Source organism: Taeniopygia guttata, chromosome 7 (genome assembly GCF_048771995.1).
Source record: "Taeniopygia guttata chromosome 7, bTaeGut7.mat, whole genome shotgun sequence".
NCBI lineage: Eukaryota > Metazoa > Chordata > Aves > Passeriformes > Estrildidae > Taeniopygia > Taeniopygia guttata.
This window is the reverse complement of record NC_133032.1, coordinates 25,889,467-25,908,891: the sequence shown is the minus strand read 5'-3', so window position 1 is coordinate 25,908,891 and position 19,425 is coordinate 25,889,467. Positions and strand designations below refer to the sequence as shown.

The following is a 19,425-nucleotide window of genomic DNA, read 5'->3' as shown; positions in this document are numbered from 1 at the left end:
CTTTTAAAATGAGTTGACTTATTTTTTCTTTTGTCTGTAGTAGATAATATTTGATACCCTGGTGGAATATTAGGCTTTGTGGGTTATGTAAATTAGAAAAAATGGCAGCAAATCTCTGACTAGATTGGATTAAACCAGAACTGGATGAAATCCCCCTCTCTCCTCCAACTTCAGAAACCTCATTGCAGTATTAGGCTCTCAGTTTTTCTGTGGAGGAAGGACAAAAAGCATGATTTAGTCTTTAACTATGCAGTGCAGGCAGAGTTAATAAATATATCAAGCAGTAAAATAGATTTTGACAGGGGCTGTTGAGAAACTTAAATTCAGTGTATTAGAAAAGATGAATGGGTACTAAGCTGATTAACTTGTAACTCAGTATATCAACAGAGAATATTTCCTCTGTTCTTGATGCTGATTTCAGTTTCCAGTGTGAAACTACTGCCAAGAAAATTGTTTCAAAAGTGAAAAACTTGATGGCCAAGATTGTTTGAAGGACAAGAGGCACCGAATGAGCCATTCAGTCTGTAAATTTGAAAAGCGTCTCAGAGTTTTATCTTCTTGCTGAAAGACAGTTTCCCTCAGTATTGTTAAAGCTTGTCTCATGTGGCCCATGAATGCTCAGTGAAGTTTATTTATTTCATCTTCATCCTGTTGCTTTTAATTTTTTCTTTAAAAAAAGGAAGGTAGTGCTGGAATAAGTTTTTCTGAGTGCTGTTGTACTTTTCGAATTGCAAGTATATCTGCAGCAACATTCAACAAATATTATTAATTTCCTAAATATGTCCTCTAACAGAGTCTGGTAAAGTGTTATTGCTACTGCAGTTTGGATTCCAAGTAGTAAAATGGGTGCCAGAAATTGTGTCATGATCTCTCAGCAGCAACAGCAGCAGAATATTTTATATTTTTCTGCTAGTTTTCCAGCATGTTGGCCACATCACAGTGTGACTTTGTTGTAATGCTAAAAACATTACAGCCTGCTACTTTCTTGTAAACACATTTTCACCTCCAGCTGAACTACTGAGTTCAAATGCTTCAATCAGCACAGCAGTATTAAGGTTTGAGAGATCAGGATGTGTATCCAAAGGAGTTAATGACCTTTGATCATGGGTGTTAGGGGATGGTCCAGCCATCTGTGCAGAGAGGAGAATTGTAATTTAGTGCCTTGGACAAAGCAGGCTGGAGAAAAGCAGTGAGAGGTGGAGCCCTGGGCAGGTGGTGGGGCTGGGCAGGCAGATGTGCTGCAGGAGAGAAGATAGGAGGGACACAAAGAGGGGGGCAACGATGGCCTGAGCATCCTTGACAGGCCCTGGAGAGGGAGGGGAGGGTGTTAGTGCTTAGGAGCAAAGGAGCTCTGAGGTGTTTCATTTCCCCATTTTCCAAGTTGTTCAGAATGTCCTCACTTGATTGCCTTGGTCTCTTGCTGGGCTGGTTAAATGATGTGACCATAAAGCCAAACAGGCAAACAAAACCAAAACCCAAATAAGCAAATGTGAGATGAATCGAATACAGGTGAGGGATGAGGAAGTAGAAAAAACAGTGTTGCACATGCACCTGATGATAAAGTGGAGACAACATGTCATGCTCTTCATATACTTTTTGGGGAGAGAAGCCTGAAGCTCAGAGACAGTGGTAGCAATAAGTATGGACTAATCTTAGTAGATGTAGGTTTAATATTTGAAGCTTTCAAACTGCAGCAGTAGGAGGCTCTAGACATGGCCCTGTGTGGCTCTCACTGCCTGCATTGTGCTGCTCCTGTTTCCCATCACTGGTGTCATGACAAAGAGCTTGCTCTTCTATAAAGGAGCTGTGGCTGACTGTGAAAAAAAAAAAAAACACCCTATAGCTGTGTTGCCCGAAACAAACACTTGATCTGTTTGCTGTTATCAGCTGAATGTGAAGCTCCTGAACTGTTGTAGAATAAAGAATCAAGTTTCTAAAAAGTGCATTGAACCTGCAATGATCCTGCATTTTATGCTGACCTGAGAGTTAATTTCTGTTTTTCATATGTGGTTTGTTTGCTGTAAATAATAAACAATATCCACTTTTGGAGCTATATAAACAGTAAATATTTTACTAGATGCAGTAATCTAACAAAACTCTTGGTCTGTTGAACAACTGTTTATTTTGAGTAAAAATATGCTGTGTTTGGATATAATCTTTTTTCTTAATTGGGTTATGCGTTTGTGCCTTTTTATTTGGATTTTGCTTTTATGTTATTTTTCAAATACTATTTAAGTTCTTGCAAGAGGAAAATGCTTAATTTCCAGAGTACTTCATTCCATTAATTGAAAAATGCAGTTGAAAGAAAAATCTTTGTTCTGTCTCAAAGTGACTACTAAAGAAAACCAAATATAAGTAAACTATCTGCACTTCTCAAAAGTATATGTTGCTGCATGGCAGCAGAGCACATCTGGAGTCAAATTGCAGCCCAGGAGTTTCAGGGTCATGATATTCTGAGCTCCAGGAAAAGACATTTTCAGTGTAGGAAATCTGTTGGTTCTTATTATATACTTTAGGTTCCCTATGTGACATCACACTTACCGGGTTAAGAACACAGTTAGTGGGAAGTAATTCTGCATATTCATGCACAAGTACAGCTGTACCCAAAGGCTTAAAATGCTCAGGGTTTTATAGGGTGGTGAGATTTCTTCTTACTGAGTAGCAATTGTGGCTTATGGTGTAATTATTGCTCAGGGTTGTCCTCTTTCCTTTATCTTACAGACAACTTCAGACAAACCATGCCCTGATGTTGCATTGACATTTTTTCAGTGGAGAATATGACATTTTGTTCAATGAAAAAAGATAGCTACACTTCCCTAAAATTCAGTTGTTTGGCTTTTACTTAATTGTATTTAGGAAAACTTCAGGATTATCTTTGCTTGTTCCTGAAGGAGGTCTAAGTAAGCATCTGAGTAAAAGTGTCCATTTTGCTTCTGAGTGTCTTTATGTTCTGAAGAGTGAATGCTTCACCACTTACGGAACATTAACACTTTGAGAATTTTGGGTTCTTTTTTTTTTTTTTTTTCCTTCCTGGGTGTGCAAAGGACAGGTTGTAATTATTGTCAGTATTTGGCAGTTTGGGGATTTTTTCTAATTCTCCATTGGCTCTTTCCTTTCTTTGCAGCTTTGCTCTGTCTGATGAAGCCTACAGGTCTTTAAGGGACCAAGACAAAGACCAATGCATCCTTATCACAGGAGAGAGTGGAGCTGGGAAAACAGGTAAGGAGCAGTTAGGGTTGTTCAGAGTCTTGCCAAGGGAAGCTGGAGTTGGTAAGAGTTAAGAGATATCAGTAAATCTTTGTGTCTGGCCACTGCAGAAAGTGAGTGCTGCCACGCTTGTTGCTGCAGCAGTGAATTCACAAAAAATAGTAGTTTTTTTTCACACTCTGACCATGTTGAAGCCCCATGTCATGCTAGTGCAGTGTCCTCATCACTATCCAGAGTTGCACCAAAGTCAAGCTGACTTGTCACAGAGTTTTGCAAGGGCCAGAAAATATTTAGGCTGTCCTGGTGGGAAACTTGAAGACATGGAAAACTGAATGCTCTGAGTTTTCTATATTTGATACTTCCACTTGTCTCTCAATAAACACATGCCTTTAAAACCTGGGGAAAAGAACTGTAACTGATTACTTTGGAAGTTTTATCAGCCTTTTGCACACTGTGCTCAGCTGCAGTGCTGAGACTGGTTTGTGTGCTGGAACACTGTTTCTTAGGCAAAGCTGACAATTCCTTGAAAATGACTGCTGGTTTTTAAAGCGGAAGGTTAGAAACCAAGAGAGCATTGCATAACTGCAGTGCATTTTAGGTAGACCTTAAAAAAGAAAGAAGCCAGTTATTTCCAAGATAGCAATTTAAAACAGAGGTGATTTGCAAGAGAGACAGCGGGTAGGAAGGCATACATCTGTTTCCAAGTAATTTGAGAGATTTTTTCTTTGCATCTGAGAATGTGTGGGGCTTTGTGTGCTTTTTTTGAGCAAGACTGAAAGTAGGTAACAAGAAGTTGCTTTCCAAGACTTTGGAAACATATAAAAGTGTATAAAGTGTAGTCATCATCTTTAGTGCTCTTAGATTAGTGGCATGTAATTGAGAAGTCTTGAAGTCTTGCAATATAATCCTTATTTACACTTCAATGACAGGAAAACTTGTTCAGTAGAGTGTAGTTTAAAAAACTCAAGTTCTTATTAATATGACTCCTTGAGGTTCTGTAAAGAAGTTCAGATTTTAGCAAAGAGTCCTAGACTGGTAGTGTTTAATGTGTTGATTTCCTCATGAACTGTGAATTATCAAGCCCCTCATACTATTGAGGCACACATATTATTGCTTTATTAATTTGAAAGGTGAATCAGAGGTTGAGTTGTTTAACTTCTCTGTATGTAAATAGTAGATTTAGATTTATATAGAGATGTTGAGGGTACTGTAATTTTTATAGCCATATAGGAAATAATATGAATTTTTCCTTTTTTATAAAGTTAAGTACCAAATAGGAGGTGGAGAGGGCAGGAAGTTCCTGGAGTTAAGGAAACAAACTTATTACTACAGATACACTCTATAACTGTGTTTTAAATTTTTGGTAGCCACAATATTTGACATTTTTGCCCTGGAAGAACTGAAGTTGAACTGTCATCAGTAGAGCCTTTTTATTTATTTCCAATTTTGTCCGTGTTTCTCTGCATGTTTTTCATGCTAACTGATAGTAACTTTGGGCAAGAAAACATGATGCATCAGCAGAATAAGGGGTGTATCTAAATGTTTTTAAATTTTGGGGTAATAACTCCCTTCCTGATGTCTTTCTTGGGCCAGAGTTCCTAATGAGAGAAAGGGCCTTTATTTTCTTTTGCTGATATTGAAAGCCTGTACTGAAGTCATTGTGTGTAAACTACTATAATAGCTTTTTTGCTGCTTCAGTGCATGTTTCTCTCAGTGATTGAGTGCCTGTGCTTAAAGATGTTGACTGTTTTAGGAAATAATTCAAATTAAATAATTGGGTAGTTACTATCTTTGAAGGGAACAGAGTCAAAAATGAGAGCTGGGTTTGAGGCACAAATAAAGGAGATGGGAGCCTTCTGAACACACCTATAGTTTTTGCTCCTTTCTTGCTTCCTATGTGGGAGGTTTCCTCATTTTCCTCTACACATGGGATAGTAATATAATGCTCACAAACAAATTTGGTTAAATAGGAAAAATCAAAATGCAAAGGATAACGTCTCATCTGTCAGTTCTTTCCTGAAATGAGACACTGAAATTTCTAACAGATCTCTGAAGATCTGTTACAAATGTAATGATTTTTTTTATGACCACAGTCTGGAATTGATAGGGTTTCCAGCTGTTAGTAATTACATTATATATCAGCCAGTATTGCCTGAAATTTCACTATCTTGCATTGTAGTAACCATCACAGACTCTTTTTATAAACCAAATCATTTTCCAGCTGCTTTTTCCTGACCAGCAAAACCAGAAGGGTTGGATAGATTATCTAATATTTGTTTCTATCATGAGTGACTGACACTCATTTGAACTCAGCTTTGAGAATCCAAAAGCAACTCCAAACTAGTTTTATTGTTTAAATGAATGCTTCACTTTTTCTGTTGGCTTTACTTTCAGACTGCAGCACTTTATGTGATGTTGCAGTTACTCTGTTGCTTGTAGATTAGAGCTGTAATTACATGTGTATAAGTGTTGTATGTTTGCACTTTTGTATCTGCTGATATAAACTGATTGAATTTTGTGTCTTGAAACTGCCTGGGCCTGTTTATTTTCAGGCTAGATTAAAAAGTTTCCAATGTGTCAGCAGGGGATAATGTTCTTTCCTCGCAGAATGCCTCTTACTGAGGCTAAATGAAAAAGGAGCAGGTAATGTGCTGAATCCAGTGGTGGCTTTTTTTTTTTAGCTTGGGTAGAGGCTCTAGGTGTTTAAATTAAGAGAATTGCTGATTTAATGCCATGGGTCTCAGAGCAGGGCATGCTCCTTCTGCATTTCCAGATGGTACAACAGTGCAGGAGAAAACTGAAATGAATGTGCTCACAGTTTCTGTCTGGCATTGAGAAAATGTGATGGAGATTTAGTCTGTAAAATCATGTTACAGCCTTTTTGCCAATGCTTATCACTGTTTTATTTGGCTCTCCCCCACAGAGGCAAGCAAACTTGTCATGTCATATGTGGCTGCTGTGTGTGGAAAAGGGGCAGAGGTTAATCAAGTAAAAGAACAACTTTTGCAGTCAAATCCAGTCCTTGAAGGTAAGAATCTCACAGAGTATGTGCCAGTGTATTACCTGTGTGCGCACTGGTGTTCCAGCTGAGCTGGTTTGGATAACTCTGATGTTTCACTGTTATTTGGTGTCCAAAACCATAGGAGATGCTTTATGTGAATACATCTGCTGGATTTTCTTCAGTGGTGTGTAGGCTTTCTTTTCTTCTGAGAAGAAGATGGTTTTCCTCACGAAGGAAGAGCTCAGGAAGTTAGGTCATACTTCCCAGCCTCCTCCTGCTGCTCTCAGAGGGGCTTACACTTTCTTAACCCTGCCTTGATGATGCTTGTCTGTATCAAAAGACTTGACTTCAGTCCTTCTGATTCATTTCCTTCCAAATCATATTATTATAGTCTCTAGTAAACAAACAAGCTCTGTAAGACATTATTTCTCTTTTAGGGAAAAAAAAAAAAAAGGGTGAAGAAATGGATCTTAGAAAAAACTAAGGCAATCCATACACATGCCTGTTGTTCCCTGAGACTTCTTTCTTGGGTCTGGTGACTGTTGGCCTGTCCTTCCTGACAACTGCCATTCCTGCTCTCCCATAAAAGACTTATTTTTTTAATTAGTAATTTTAATTTAAACATGTTGGCTGCCAGAAACAGGATCTCCTCTTTTTTTTTTTTTTTTTTTCCCCTGGAGATAGGATATATGATCCTCAAAGCTTGTAGTTCTGTCCCATTGTCTAATAATTGCCTTCAGAAGTTCCTTGGTTGGCATTGACTTATTTAGATCTATTGTGTCAATTCCTGGCTGAGTCTTACCCAGAATTTTCAAAGCTGTTGTGGTGCTGAGACAAAGTCAGTTGTCAAAAGACAGTTTTGCATTATGGCCAGATCATATGTGGTGTTTGTAAATACTGTTGAATGTCAACATTATGTTTACTGCCTTGTTAATATGTGATGAATTGGAACCTATAGGGGATAAGGACTCTACAAATGAAAACAGAGGGAAAAGCAAAAAAAAATTAAATGAAAGGGAATGCATGAAGTTGGGCAGAGAGCAGTGGGGAAGTGGATGGTTAAAACATGGTCTTTGTACACAAAACAGAAATTGTAAGCAAAGACTTGTAAAGAAAGGATGAAATGATGACATTTAAGAATAATAGAAGTGCTGGATAAGCCTTTATTTGATCAGCTGTGTTCCCCTTAAAGCTGAATGGGGGGATTGCAACTCTCCATTGTTTTGGGTTCACAGAGAAGAGCTGTGTTGTGTTATCACTGTTCTGGAAGCAGATTTCAGATACCGACAGAAATGGCACAGTGGGTACTGAGGCTTTTTTTGCCAGAGCTAGATTGTTCCCCAGGGGCTGCCAAATGATGTTGGTTTCTTGTTGGTTTGTGAAGCTTTGTTTTAATGCAAGAGGAATCAACTAAGCTTACTGAAGATTGCCTTATTTTATGATGATAAATGATGATTGCCTTTTCATTTTAAGGTACTATTGGTTCTACTTGATGTGCTGGTAATGCCTGTTTAGCTTTTTTGGAAAGTTGGACGCTGGGTTATTTCATAAGGAATAAAAATTGAGCAAGCCTGGCTGCTTATATAGGTTTTAGGAAGAAATTAAGCATTTGTGGTTAGATTTATTTTTCTTTGGTTGTGTAGTTCTGTTTCAGTCAAACTGCAGTGCAAGAAAATGACATAAGTGTTACATATGCATAATTTATCTTATGGGATTATTTTTACTAAACTACAGTTGCTACTGTAAATTAACTTTTAGAAACAATGAACTTTGGGGAAAACCAAGGAATGTGCCTCATGTTTTATAATGGAACATTTGTGCTTGACTCCATGCAGTTATAAATGACTTTACTGTTCAGCACAGTGTTTAAGAAAATGCAGCTCAGAGATTTGGTTGTTGAAAAGATGATTTATTGCAGGGCATAAAGATTTAAAAACAATTCTTTCACTTATCCTGGCCTTTAGGATCAACAAACTTTTCATTTTGGCTCTAGTTCTTTGGTCAAGAATAAATCTACTCATGCAAGTTTGTGGAAGCCTAAAGGCATGTATTTATTTCAGTCCAAAAAAGATTGACTTGACTTGACTTGATCTTCCAATATATATATGCTATGTAAATAAATACTGGGATAAATAAAGTCTCCTGTTGGAAGTAGGAGTGCTGTGCCTAATGATGGAGGGGACACTCCTGTTTGACTCCATGTGCTTGGACAATGTGGGAGTTTGAGGGCTTGAATTGTCCTCCCATGAGTTCTTGTCCTGTCCATGTTCTAAGATGATGGCTGTCCATCTGAATGTAGCCCTGAGAAATCCTTTCTCAAAGAATTTTCACTGTCATAAAACTTGAGCTAAAGAAATTTAAACCAAGCTATTCAGAAAATTAGTTTAGGTTAAGCTGAGAACAAACTTTCATTGTAAACCTGACTGATTTGAGTTCAATAATACTGAGCTTGAGACAGGATTAATGCGTTCAAATGGTGTAAATAAATCCATTTCAAAGCATTGATTGAACTGTTCTATGCAAACAAATTTTAAGTGTCATTCTGTAATTTCCTCACTTCTGGTCTCCAGCTTTTAATGTATTCTGGGAACTAGGATTCTTTTCTTTCTCTGAAATAAAGAGGAAGAAGTATTTCCTGTATTTAAAGTTATTTGGGTAATACAACTATGAATTTATTGATTCAAACCCCAAAGATATAGGCTTAATATGGGTACAGTTTTGCTTTGGAACCATTTCCTCTTGTATATTTTTCTTTAGCTTTTTTAAACAAGGAAAGCGTTGAGACAAAACTTCTTTGGACTTCTATAGGTTTTTGGAATTTGTGATCATGTCTGTCACACTCTGTCCCCAGGGTCTGATGCCCACACAATGAACAGGGCATAATCTCTCAGAAGTTAGTAATTCCTTTAAATATATAAGCAGATCTAGATATTTTATCATTCAAATGTTCTTTTACTGATAGATTTGCTTGTTGTATTTATTTTTCTCTTTCTCCAGCTTTTGGAAATGCCAAAACTGTGCGGAATGACAACTCCTCTAGATTTGTAAGTATTTTCTACAGTCCTTTTTGAGGAGCATGCTGTGCTGTTGGCTATTTGTGTTTTGCCATGTATCAACCACCAAGGCATCCATAATGAGGGAAGGAATCATTTGGGGAGCTTTCTTCTAGCTGTCTGAGGACTGTTTGAAGAAGGTAAACACCTTCAACAACATTCAGTATTTAATTTTTCACACGGGAGCATGTTCTCCTTCCCCAGTGTGTTAGTAGGGCACCATTAGTGATGCCTCTTCAAAGATGTTTCACCTCCTTTGAAACATCTTGCCAGAAATCTTGTTGGTTTCTGATATGTGCATAGAGTTCAATTGAATATCAAAGCAGAGGCTAAAAAAGAAAAACAAAATTAGGATGTGACAGTCTGTGACCGGATGAAAACATAATTACAGTGCAGCTGGATTCTTTAATTTTCTGGCGCTGGTGGCTTTAGTCAGAGACCATGTGTCCAGCAACTGGTCTGCTTAGCAAGTAGATCTTTCCGTGTGATCTTATTTTCCAATATGTGTATTTTTTTTTAGTTAAAATTACTGCTTTATGTTCCCATTTGCTTTCTATAACATTTCAAAATGTGTTTGCAACTTCAGTTTTAATATGAACATTTGTAATGTTATTTTTTTGCTTAAGTTCTTTATAATCAACTGGTTGAATTCAACATTTTTTGGGCATGAAACTGAATGAGAAATTATCAGAATTGACAGTTGAAAAAACAGAAAAGTTGATGCTAGAGTTGAGAGGTTCAGAAGTGTGAGTACTTATCATAGTTTCTCCTGCTAAAATCAGAAAGCTGAATACAACTCTGTCACTTGCTCACTTGTGTTCAGAAAAGCAATATTGTGAGATGTGTGAAGTTGACAAGAGAAGGAAAATTGATACACTGGGAGAATAGTGTGTTGAGTTAAAGCAAATGGATAGAAGTGCTGGACATTGTGAGATTGGGGAGTGGCTTTTTTTTCCACTTGGGAGATTTCCTCCCCTTCCCTTCTAATTCTCAAGAGCGGATGATGTTTCACATATCCGTGAAGGCTCCTTCTGCAGCTCATTGCCTCTGATCCTGAGCAGAGCAAGGGGTCTTCATCACAAGGCTAAGGCCAAAATTTGGGGCACCTGTAGAGATTTTTGATTTACTTTTTTAAATAGAAATACTAGGAAGGCTGCAATTATCAGACATGACACTGCAGAAATGATGAGCAGACAGCCCAGAAGTCTTTCCAGGACAAAGTGGAACTAACAACTATTTTGCCTTTCAAGTCCTTGCTTATAAACACGGAGCTATAAATACTTTTGGAAACACCCAGCTGCCCCAGTCCTTGGGAAATGAAAATTTAATTATCTGATTTAATTTTATCTCTGAAATTCGAATCAGCTTGGAATTACCCTTGAACAATACAGTAAAAAAAGGAAAATAGAGTTTAAGTAGAGTCAAGCCAATCTTGATTGAATACCCAGTAAATTAGTAAGTTTCTTCAAGTGAGTCAGTGTAAAGTGCTTGGTTTTTTATGTTCTCTAATAAAAAGTAAAATAGAAAAATAAACAAATCTCTTTATTGAATGCAGTGGATGAGGAAGTATAAACACAAGGCTTTTCAATATATTGTTTTTGTCCTAGAATCTTAGATTTGGGTTGGAAGGGATCTTAAAGACCGTCTCATTCCAACCCCCTGCCGTGGGCAGGGGCACCTTCCACTGGACCAGGCTGCTCAGAGCCCTGTCCAACCCTGCCCTGAACCTGGCCCGCTTCTCTGAGCAGCCCATTTCAGTGCCTCACCCTCCTCACAGTGAGCAGTGTCCTCTGTTAAGTGTGTGCCAGAGGGTGGAATTTGGCTGAATTACTACCAGCAGCTTTTATCTTCCTAAACTCCCTTGCCAATGCGAGCAGCACTGCTGTCGCCTCTTCTGCACAGTCTGTCCGTTTTGTCACTGTTAAATGTAGCTGTTACTACATTAAGCACTTGTCAAATAAATTAAAATGATCCAAAAACCGGAGCGATCGTCTGTGATGTGGAAAAGTCAAGCAGAAGTCAAGGCAACGCACTGCGCCAGCGCGGCTGGGATTGAAATCGCTTGTGTGGTGACAGCCCGTTAATTGTTGCCTCTGGTCTCCTGAGTTCCAAGGGAAAGAGTTCAGCGGGAAAAATCCATCACTTTTACAAGGCAGGCACACGCTCGGGGACGGACGTCCCGCGATGGCGAGCGGCGCTCGCTGCCAGCCGCAGCTCGGGGCCAGACTCGGCGGCTCTGCTTCAGCTGCCTTGCTTCACACTCCCATTGCTCCCAGGGAGAAAGGAAGAAAAGTTCTCCCTGCAAGATAATTTCTTCCTGCATCCTTCAGTAAATAAGCGTGGCCCTGCAGAAATGGCTGCAGGGATTGTTTGGTGTTCTTGGCACTCCAGTGGAAGTTTGTATAATGTGGGTTTTCTTCACACAACCTTAGAAACCCAGCAAGTTACTGGGTTGCTTTATAGACCTGATTAAAGCTCTTTCCATAAAAATCCCTGGCTGTGATAATGTCTTAGAAGACTTGAATGATTTTCTATTTTGCAAAAATCTGACGGGAGATTGTTAGATCACTCTTCCAACCAACTAACTTAATGTCTTGAGCAGTTTTTCTAAAACAGAATTTATAATCTTAAAATCTGTTGCTTTCACAGGGAAAATACATGGATATTGAGTTTGATTTCAAGGGTGACCCACTTGGGGGAGTTATAAGCAACTGTGAGTATTACTTTTGGTATCAGCATATTCACAGATTAAAATGTTTTCTGTGGAAAGGAAGAGGGTTAAATTATTGAAAAGATCACCTGTGTTGAAAAGATCACCTAATAGAATCTCTCTCCATCATGTGATAAATTCTGCTTTTTGATTTTATTGCTGTTGTGGTGCTCAATAATGTACCTTAGAGGAAGTGAAAACAGACTTGAAGAGTGAATTTACTGTGTTGTTTCTGAATTTATTGAATTTACTGTGTTGTTTCAAAGGTACTGAGTGATGCATGTGAGTCTGTATATTGTCTCTGCAGCTGGTGGAAGATGCATATGGATATCTGAGGGTCTTTTTTGTTCTTGAATCCCTGGAATCAGATGTGTTACCAGGTTTGATGGGCCATTTATGGCAGATGCTGTCTTGTAATTTGCAAGGGTGATACAGAGTGTGCTGGAGATCACCATGAGATGAGTATGTTTGCTTGGAACCAAAGCTGTCTGTACAGATTTATACACCTCAAAGTGTAGGAAAAGGTTTGTAATGACAGAGGATGTACAGCTGTTGAGTTTAGGGAGGCAAAGGTGCCCTTGGAGCTTGTTTTATGACACCTGTAGCAATTCAGAAATTCTGACCAGCTCTCTGTTGGGAAGAAAAAGGCTGGTAACCTAATGGCAGCCCAGAATGCTTTGACTTGCTTTTCTTTTGAGGGTTTAAGTGCAGCTTTTAAAATAAATTCCTCCTCAGTGCTATATAAAGCCATATTTGTTTGGTTTTCTTATTTTTAAAAGGGGAGGAAGAGGGCAGTGAGTGACTATACTAGGTGTCACTGACCCAGCCTTGACCTCTCATTCCACTCAGCCAAATTCATTGCTGCTTCTAAAGATGTGACTTTTGACACCACTGGCATTTTACTGGTTGTGAAATAATGAGATTCACCCAAGGTGAGCTGTACTCTCCATATATAACATAAACCTTTTAAAAACACTATGAGGAATTTTTCACATAAATGTAGGTTTTGGCTTTTTTCAGAGGGCAGACATTTTTTCTCAACCAGATCACCTTTTGGAACTGTGCCCGAAGAGCCTAATTTTTGTGTCAAAGTAGATCTTGAAACTCAAATTAGTCACAATATAAGTGTTTATGGCTATCTATTAGCTTTGACATTTGGCAGTGAACAAAATTAGAGGCCAAACATAATATATTCATAATAATTAAATGTGAACAAGAAGGTGTAAAAGGCTGTTATTTGTTTCTTTTATTTCACATTCAAAATATATACATAAAAAATGAGCCCTGCTTTGTAAGAGTGGACATTTAAGTCTATCTTTGAAAGCACTGCACTGACTCATGTAATTAAAATATTGTGTCATATCAAAAGGTAATCCAAATAGTTGCTCTGTAGTTTATCTGCCCCATAAATCTCTGCATGGTGTAATTATAACGTTACATGTAATTGTAATGATGTGATGACATATGTATCAAAGGGCAGACATATTTTTGGATCCATCTAAAATATGCCTGTTTTAGGCATTCTTTCTGTCTTGTAATGTGTAATAAATATCTAATAGCAAGGAGATTAATTTCTATTTAAGAATAAAGACCTTATGTGTAAGCCCTGTTGTGGAAATGATGTTTTTTGTTGAACTCTGAAATGCCTCATCCTTGGCAGGGTATGTCACAGGCAAATACTGAGTTCCTGTAGCAGCATGTTAGTATATCTCATCTTTGACTAAGTGTTTGCAAAATTTGGTACTCCATCCACCTCCCTTTAAAAGAGATTTTAAATTCTTTGCATTTTCAAAGGAAGTTGGTTGCGCTGCCTTAAATCTTTCCACAGATCTGTAGTGTTGCATTGCAACACAAACATTTCTTTTTCTATGAGGCATCGTCATTCTGAAGATACTGGGGGCCTAAATTATTTTACACCCCTCAGAATTTACTCTGGTTTAAGTCAAAATCAGGATTTGTCTTCATAAGTCATCAAACATGAAGTTGAGTAGTGCTGAAGTTTCCTATCCTTAAAAGGGAAAGTATGATTATGAAAATATTCATAAATATTATTTGATATTTATTAAATATTCTGTTGGTTTGGTATTAATATGATATGAGGATGACATCATAATGCTTTAGTTAACCTTTGAGTTGTTTCTGACCTGCTTAATTTCTAAACATCAGTTAAGGTAGTGGGCTTTTTGTGGCACAGCCTGAAGATGTGTTTCATAGTGTGAGTGGCAGGGAGCAGACACGGCGAACATCTAGGTCATTTTGGTGGCAAGGATGGTAACCAAGATAAGCTACTAGTTCTGTCAGACTGGTGTGGATAAGCAGAGACCCATTAGGCTGAAAGGTCTCTCTTGGAATGGCTGTTCTGCCCTCCTCTGGAATGCTGTGAAGCTCTGTGGAAGGCTGGTCACTCTGCCTGGGTGACCCTTCAAGGAGTGGCTGATGCTGCTGTGACCTGCCCTCGGGCCAGTCTCCTGCTGCCCTTCAATCAGCTCCTGCTTCTTAATTAGAGGGGTTAGCCTGGGAGTGAACCTTGCACAGGATGGAGTTAGAGGGTGAAATTATCATGCCAGTGCACACTGCTGGTCTGCCTGTCCAGTTTGCAGCCAGTGGGAATGTCCAGCTGACAGATCCGAAACATTTCATGTGCCATAAACAGAAGGGTAAATCTTCTGAGTAAAATCAGAACGGAAATAATGAAATGGAAGGGGTTTGTGGCATCTATAAATTCAGGACTGGTATGTACCCAAAGTGAAGACAATGTTGTGTTTGAACAGTGTAAAGTCTGTGCAGTCTCATTTCATGTATGGCAGCTCAGATCTTCCAACCGTGCTGGTTTCCGAGGAAATTGATATGCTGTTACATCATTGTGAACCGTCATGAAAAGAAATTGGGAATGGCAAATTTGAAATTAATGTGATTTATGCAAACTTTAAATATTTACTTCAGTCAGGAATTGTTTCCACCTTAGACTACAAGGCAGCAAGTGTTGCTTTTGTTTGATCCACCACCAGTGGGTGAGTAGGAAGGGGAGGAAGGCTGACTGAGGTGTGCTGTAAGCCTGAATTATTAGTCCTTTTTGTTAGCTTTCTGTGAAGATCCCAGCTTGTTTTCTTAATGGGTGGGAGATGCTGGAGCCCATGGAAGATGCTCTGTCCTGGTGCCAGCTGCCAGCCAGCCCATCCATTCACAGGTAGCTTGTTTCATGTGAATGGAACTCCTGTGGGCAGTGCTAAACACAAAACCCTTGCTGTGTTGCCAACCTGGGACTGTAGACATCCCATCACTGCTCAGTAGCAAACATCAGTCCTTGCTTAAAGGTGTGTTGCTGCTTTAAATGGCACCTACAAAGAGGTAAATGCCATTTACATTTTCTCTCTGAGGTGTATCTACTCTTTCTGCCCTCCTTTAGGGCATTTACAATTGCTGCTGTTGCAGTCTTGTCAGCACTTATGCACTCAGAGGGCTTTTTTTCCAGAGCACTTATGACAAAAGGCAGTGTTGGAGTGTTGCTTTCAGCTTGGTGTTATACTGTGGAAGTAAATTACAGAAAAGATCAATATTATTCTTAGTTTTTCATTTATTATGGCTACTTTGTTAGCGAGGATGAAAGAGAGGAGAATGGTAGTTTCTTTTCCACCTGTAATTACACAATAAGACATATCTTATATAAAAATAGGTATGTTTGGTTTTGAAGTAATAGGTGCTAATTGCAATAGCTTTTTTCAGCTCTGAAATATGACTCTGTCCACAGATGCTGCATCTGTTTTGTACTGAAGGTAGTGTCTGTGTGCACACTTGGTTCATTACTTTTGTGACTGGTTTTGTGTACACTAAATTTGATGGCTGAAGGGGTTTTGCACAGTACATCTCAAAATGTTGCACTTTCACAATAGTTTAGACCTTTTGAAAAGCATGGATCTTACAATATCTTTCCCATAGTTTTTGTAAATCTTAAATTTTCGTTTTACCTAGAATTTCCTGCTGAAAGATACCTGGCTTTTAGCATTCCCTGATCTTTACTAATCTGCCTGAGCCCTTCAGTGACATAATGATTAACTAAGAGACAACATTGGTACAGGTTGGGAAGTAAAGGATATGCAATGCCTGATCTGGAAAAGCCATTTTTAACCAGCAAAATGTCTTTAGAGTCCCAATAACAAGAGATTAAGAAAGGGCCCCATTTTGTCATCTTTTCCAACAACAGCATGAAAGAAATCAATGATGTTTTTCTAAGGCAACTACTTTTTTTTTTTTTTAAAGCTAGCAAAGTGATAACTTTGCAACTTACTGTTTTTTAACAACTTGTTTGTTCATTTTAAAAGTCAGAAGTAATTAGCCACTTACTGAGCAATCTAGAGCCTGAGCTGTGATTGCTGTTGGAAAGCTCCTTTGCTTAGGGAAATATTGCACAAACTGGACAATTAGACACTATGGGAAGAGATACCCATTCTTGTTGATGTTCTTTATGTTTTAAATCTTCACTTGTTGCAACATCTCCCTTGGTGTTCCTCTTAGCATGTTTGCCACCATTTAGGCAATGGTTTTGTCTAAACTAGGTAGAGATTGAGGATACAAGCTATATTGAACATTTTGAGTAGCTCATTTTTAAACAGCATTCATCGCTTGAGCAATGAGGTTTTAACACTTAAAATGATGCAGTCATTGTCAATGCACATGCTGCCCATTTAGTAGTTTTTGACTGACACAATTATGGATCAGTTTATCCAAGAGAACATTACTGTTAACTTGGTGGGAATAATAGGGAAAAGTTCATGAGAAACTTTTTAATCAGTGACTTTTTCTGAAGACAGCTAGATAATCAAGGTAGGAATTGAGAAAATGTAATGAGGCTGTAGAAATAAGCTGCTGTGACTAGGACACGTTCTGTAACTTCAGTTGAGCAGCTAAAAGGCTCCTTGGTCATGGCCAGCTGAAGAGGCTATGACTTAAGTAAACTTCTGGATGATTTAGAATGTAGGAAGATAGTGTCATTTTTTGGTTTTACTGTTTAGTTGCTCCTTTCTTGAATGTTGATTTGATTTCTAGTATATTTAGAGAAATGCAAATACCCTAAATTTTTCTGCATCACTTGAGTTCATGGGTCAAGTAACCGGAAAAAAAATTGTATAAAGTTGTGCTTTAGAGTTTTCAGAAGTATTCAGAATATTTTTTCTTTCTTTCTTTTATGTTAAGTCAAATTGTTTAGCAGGGTGCTTACATAGATCTCTTACATTTAAACAGTGATATCTACAAAAAAAAAAAAAAAAAAAGTCTTCTGAACGAATTTTGAATCACCTGAATTGATGGGTATTCAGACAGAAATGTTTCCAAGGTTGAACTTTTCCAAGGCAAATTAATTTTATAATTTTAATTTAATTTTTTTTTTTGCTTTGGTGCATGCAACAAGTTAAATGTTCTGTTGAAACAGATGCACTGTAAGATAATGCAGAAATAACACCTAACCCATAAACACACCATATGTAGTTCTGTATGTGCTCTCCTGATAATTCTGTATAGTCCCTACACATAATTCACATAGAGCATGTAACAAAATGTAATGTAGAGAGAGTTTGGGGGTTTTTGCTTCTGTGGATTTTCACATAGATGAGCACCATCTGTCCACACGTTCCACTGTCAACACCATCACTGAGGGGCCACGTGCAGCAGTCTGAGGTGCAACTTTGGCTTTTCTCTTTGGTGTGTTTGAGCCACAGAACTGGCAATTGGGAGTTAACACAAAAGTTACTGGCAGTGCAGTGGTTACATCAAGAAAAATGTCTGTGGTTGCTTTATTAAAATGCTAATTAGGGCAAACAGAGGGAAGAAGTTTTCTGAAGAAGTGGGCAGATGGTCTGGATCTGTCCTACAAGATTTCAGTCTGCATGTGAAAAGAAAGAAAAGGAAAAAAACCCCAATGAACAGAGTTTTAAAAAAGAATTGACAGCAGCTGCTTTGTTAAGGAAAATACCTGGTCTTCTGACAGTGAATGCTTTTTTCCTCAATTATGAAGGCTGACAGAATATGGAATGTTAGGACTTTTGAAAACTGAATTTGAATTGGTTAACCTTGTTGCTTCTAAAAATATATAAATAAGATAAAGTGGTGAAAAAACCAGTTATCCTCCTGAACATAACTGATTTTAAATACATTCAGGAACCTGTTTTTTAAATCTGCTGAAGGCATGCATGTAATTAGAAGGCTTACATACAATATTTTGCCAGGATGTGTAGCTGGGCTTTTATGACAGCATTTGAGTAAATTTATGGGTAGAATATTTTTAAACCCAAATAAGCCAAACCACATTGCTTCAATATCCCTTGAGAATACAGCCATTTCCTGAAGTGTGTGTAGCCACAGTGGGAGCTGAAGTTGTTTATTTTTTTGAGATTAAATTTGGCTGCGATCTGTTCCAACACTTGCCTGGAGAACCTTCACAGCCAGCACAGCTCTGAATTGCCTGCTGCTCACCTCGCATTTCCCAGCCCAAGTGTTAACTCTTGGATGGGGGATCAGCCTCTCTCAGCCAGTAACCACTTGAAATTTGTCCTACTATTAGGCAATCAGAAGGTTAATAAACACTGTCTGAATTTTGTCATAGTTGTCACTGGCTAATTATGGGAGCAGAAAGTAATTTGTGAACCTGACTCGCTGTAGCTTAGGTGGAGGACGGACTCTGAAGACTTGTGTAATTTTGTGGGTTGAAGTTACTTTAGACCCTTCAGGAGGGTCTTTATTTCCTATTCCATGAGAAGGGAGGCAGTTAGGTAATTACAGTGGGCAGCACAGGCACCTTGCACTGCCTGTAGCCCCCAGAAAGAGAAATCCATCTATTGCACTACGCTGTTCATGGAGGGAGGCCTGGGACAGATCCAACGCCTCAGGCTGAGCCCTGGTGTGCCAGGGGCCCTCCAGTTTCTCCTCCGTGGTGGAACTGGGGTGAGGGGGTTGCAGCACAAAGGTTGCTGGCCTGAGTGCCCCCTCTGGCCTCCCAGATTACTGAAACTGAACAGGCTCAGTTTCAGCAGGAGTGGGAATCTGGGAAAAGGTGTGGTAGAACACACCTCCGATATTCCGGACAGGGGAAGGGTTTAGCAACCCCATGTAATGCCTTGGTGTTTCCTGTGTCCTACCTTTGTGAAATCTCATCTCACTGTGGATGTTCTGAACAGTGACAGTTCCCTTTAGGGGTTTTCTTCTTGCACGGGCTTAGAGAGAAATCAGCCCTCAGTCACAGATGTGGGGCTGTGTCATGGTAGGTGCAGGGGGAACTCCTTTGCTGTGTGCTTGGAATGAGGCATTGCATGTCCCCATCTCCGTGTCACTGAATATATGTAGTTTAAGAGAAACACATGGGAACTTTGTCCGCTATCTGGAAAAATGTAGTTGTGCTAGTGAGAAAAAAAGAAAAAAACATGTTTTGTACAAAACCAGCAGGTCACACTGTACCTGTCCAGATG

General features: G+C 38.8%; 1 protein-coding gene across 5 annotated transcripts in view; it reads left to right on the top strand.

Moving 5' to 3' along the window:
• MYO1B (myosin IB) overlaps positions 1–19,425 on the top strand; it is a 110,557-nt gene that overhangs the window by 44,455 nt on the left and 46,677 nt on the right. For all 5 annotated transcript variants that reach the window (XM_030277822.4, XM_030277821.4, XM_030277825.4 and 2 more), the window contains exons 4-7: positions 3,125–3,219; positions 6,131–6,235; positions 9,206–9,252; positions 11,911–11,974. In XM_030277822.4, coding sequence (XP_030133682.1) covers positions 3,125–3,219; positions 6,131–6,235; positions 9,206–9,252; positions 11,911–11,974 — 311 coding nt within the window. The remainder of the gene's footprint in view (positions 1–3,124; positions 3,220–6,130; positions 6,236–9,205; positions 9,253–11,910; positions 11,975–19,425) is intronic.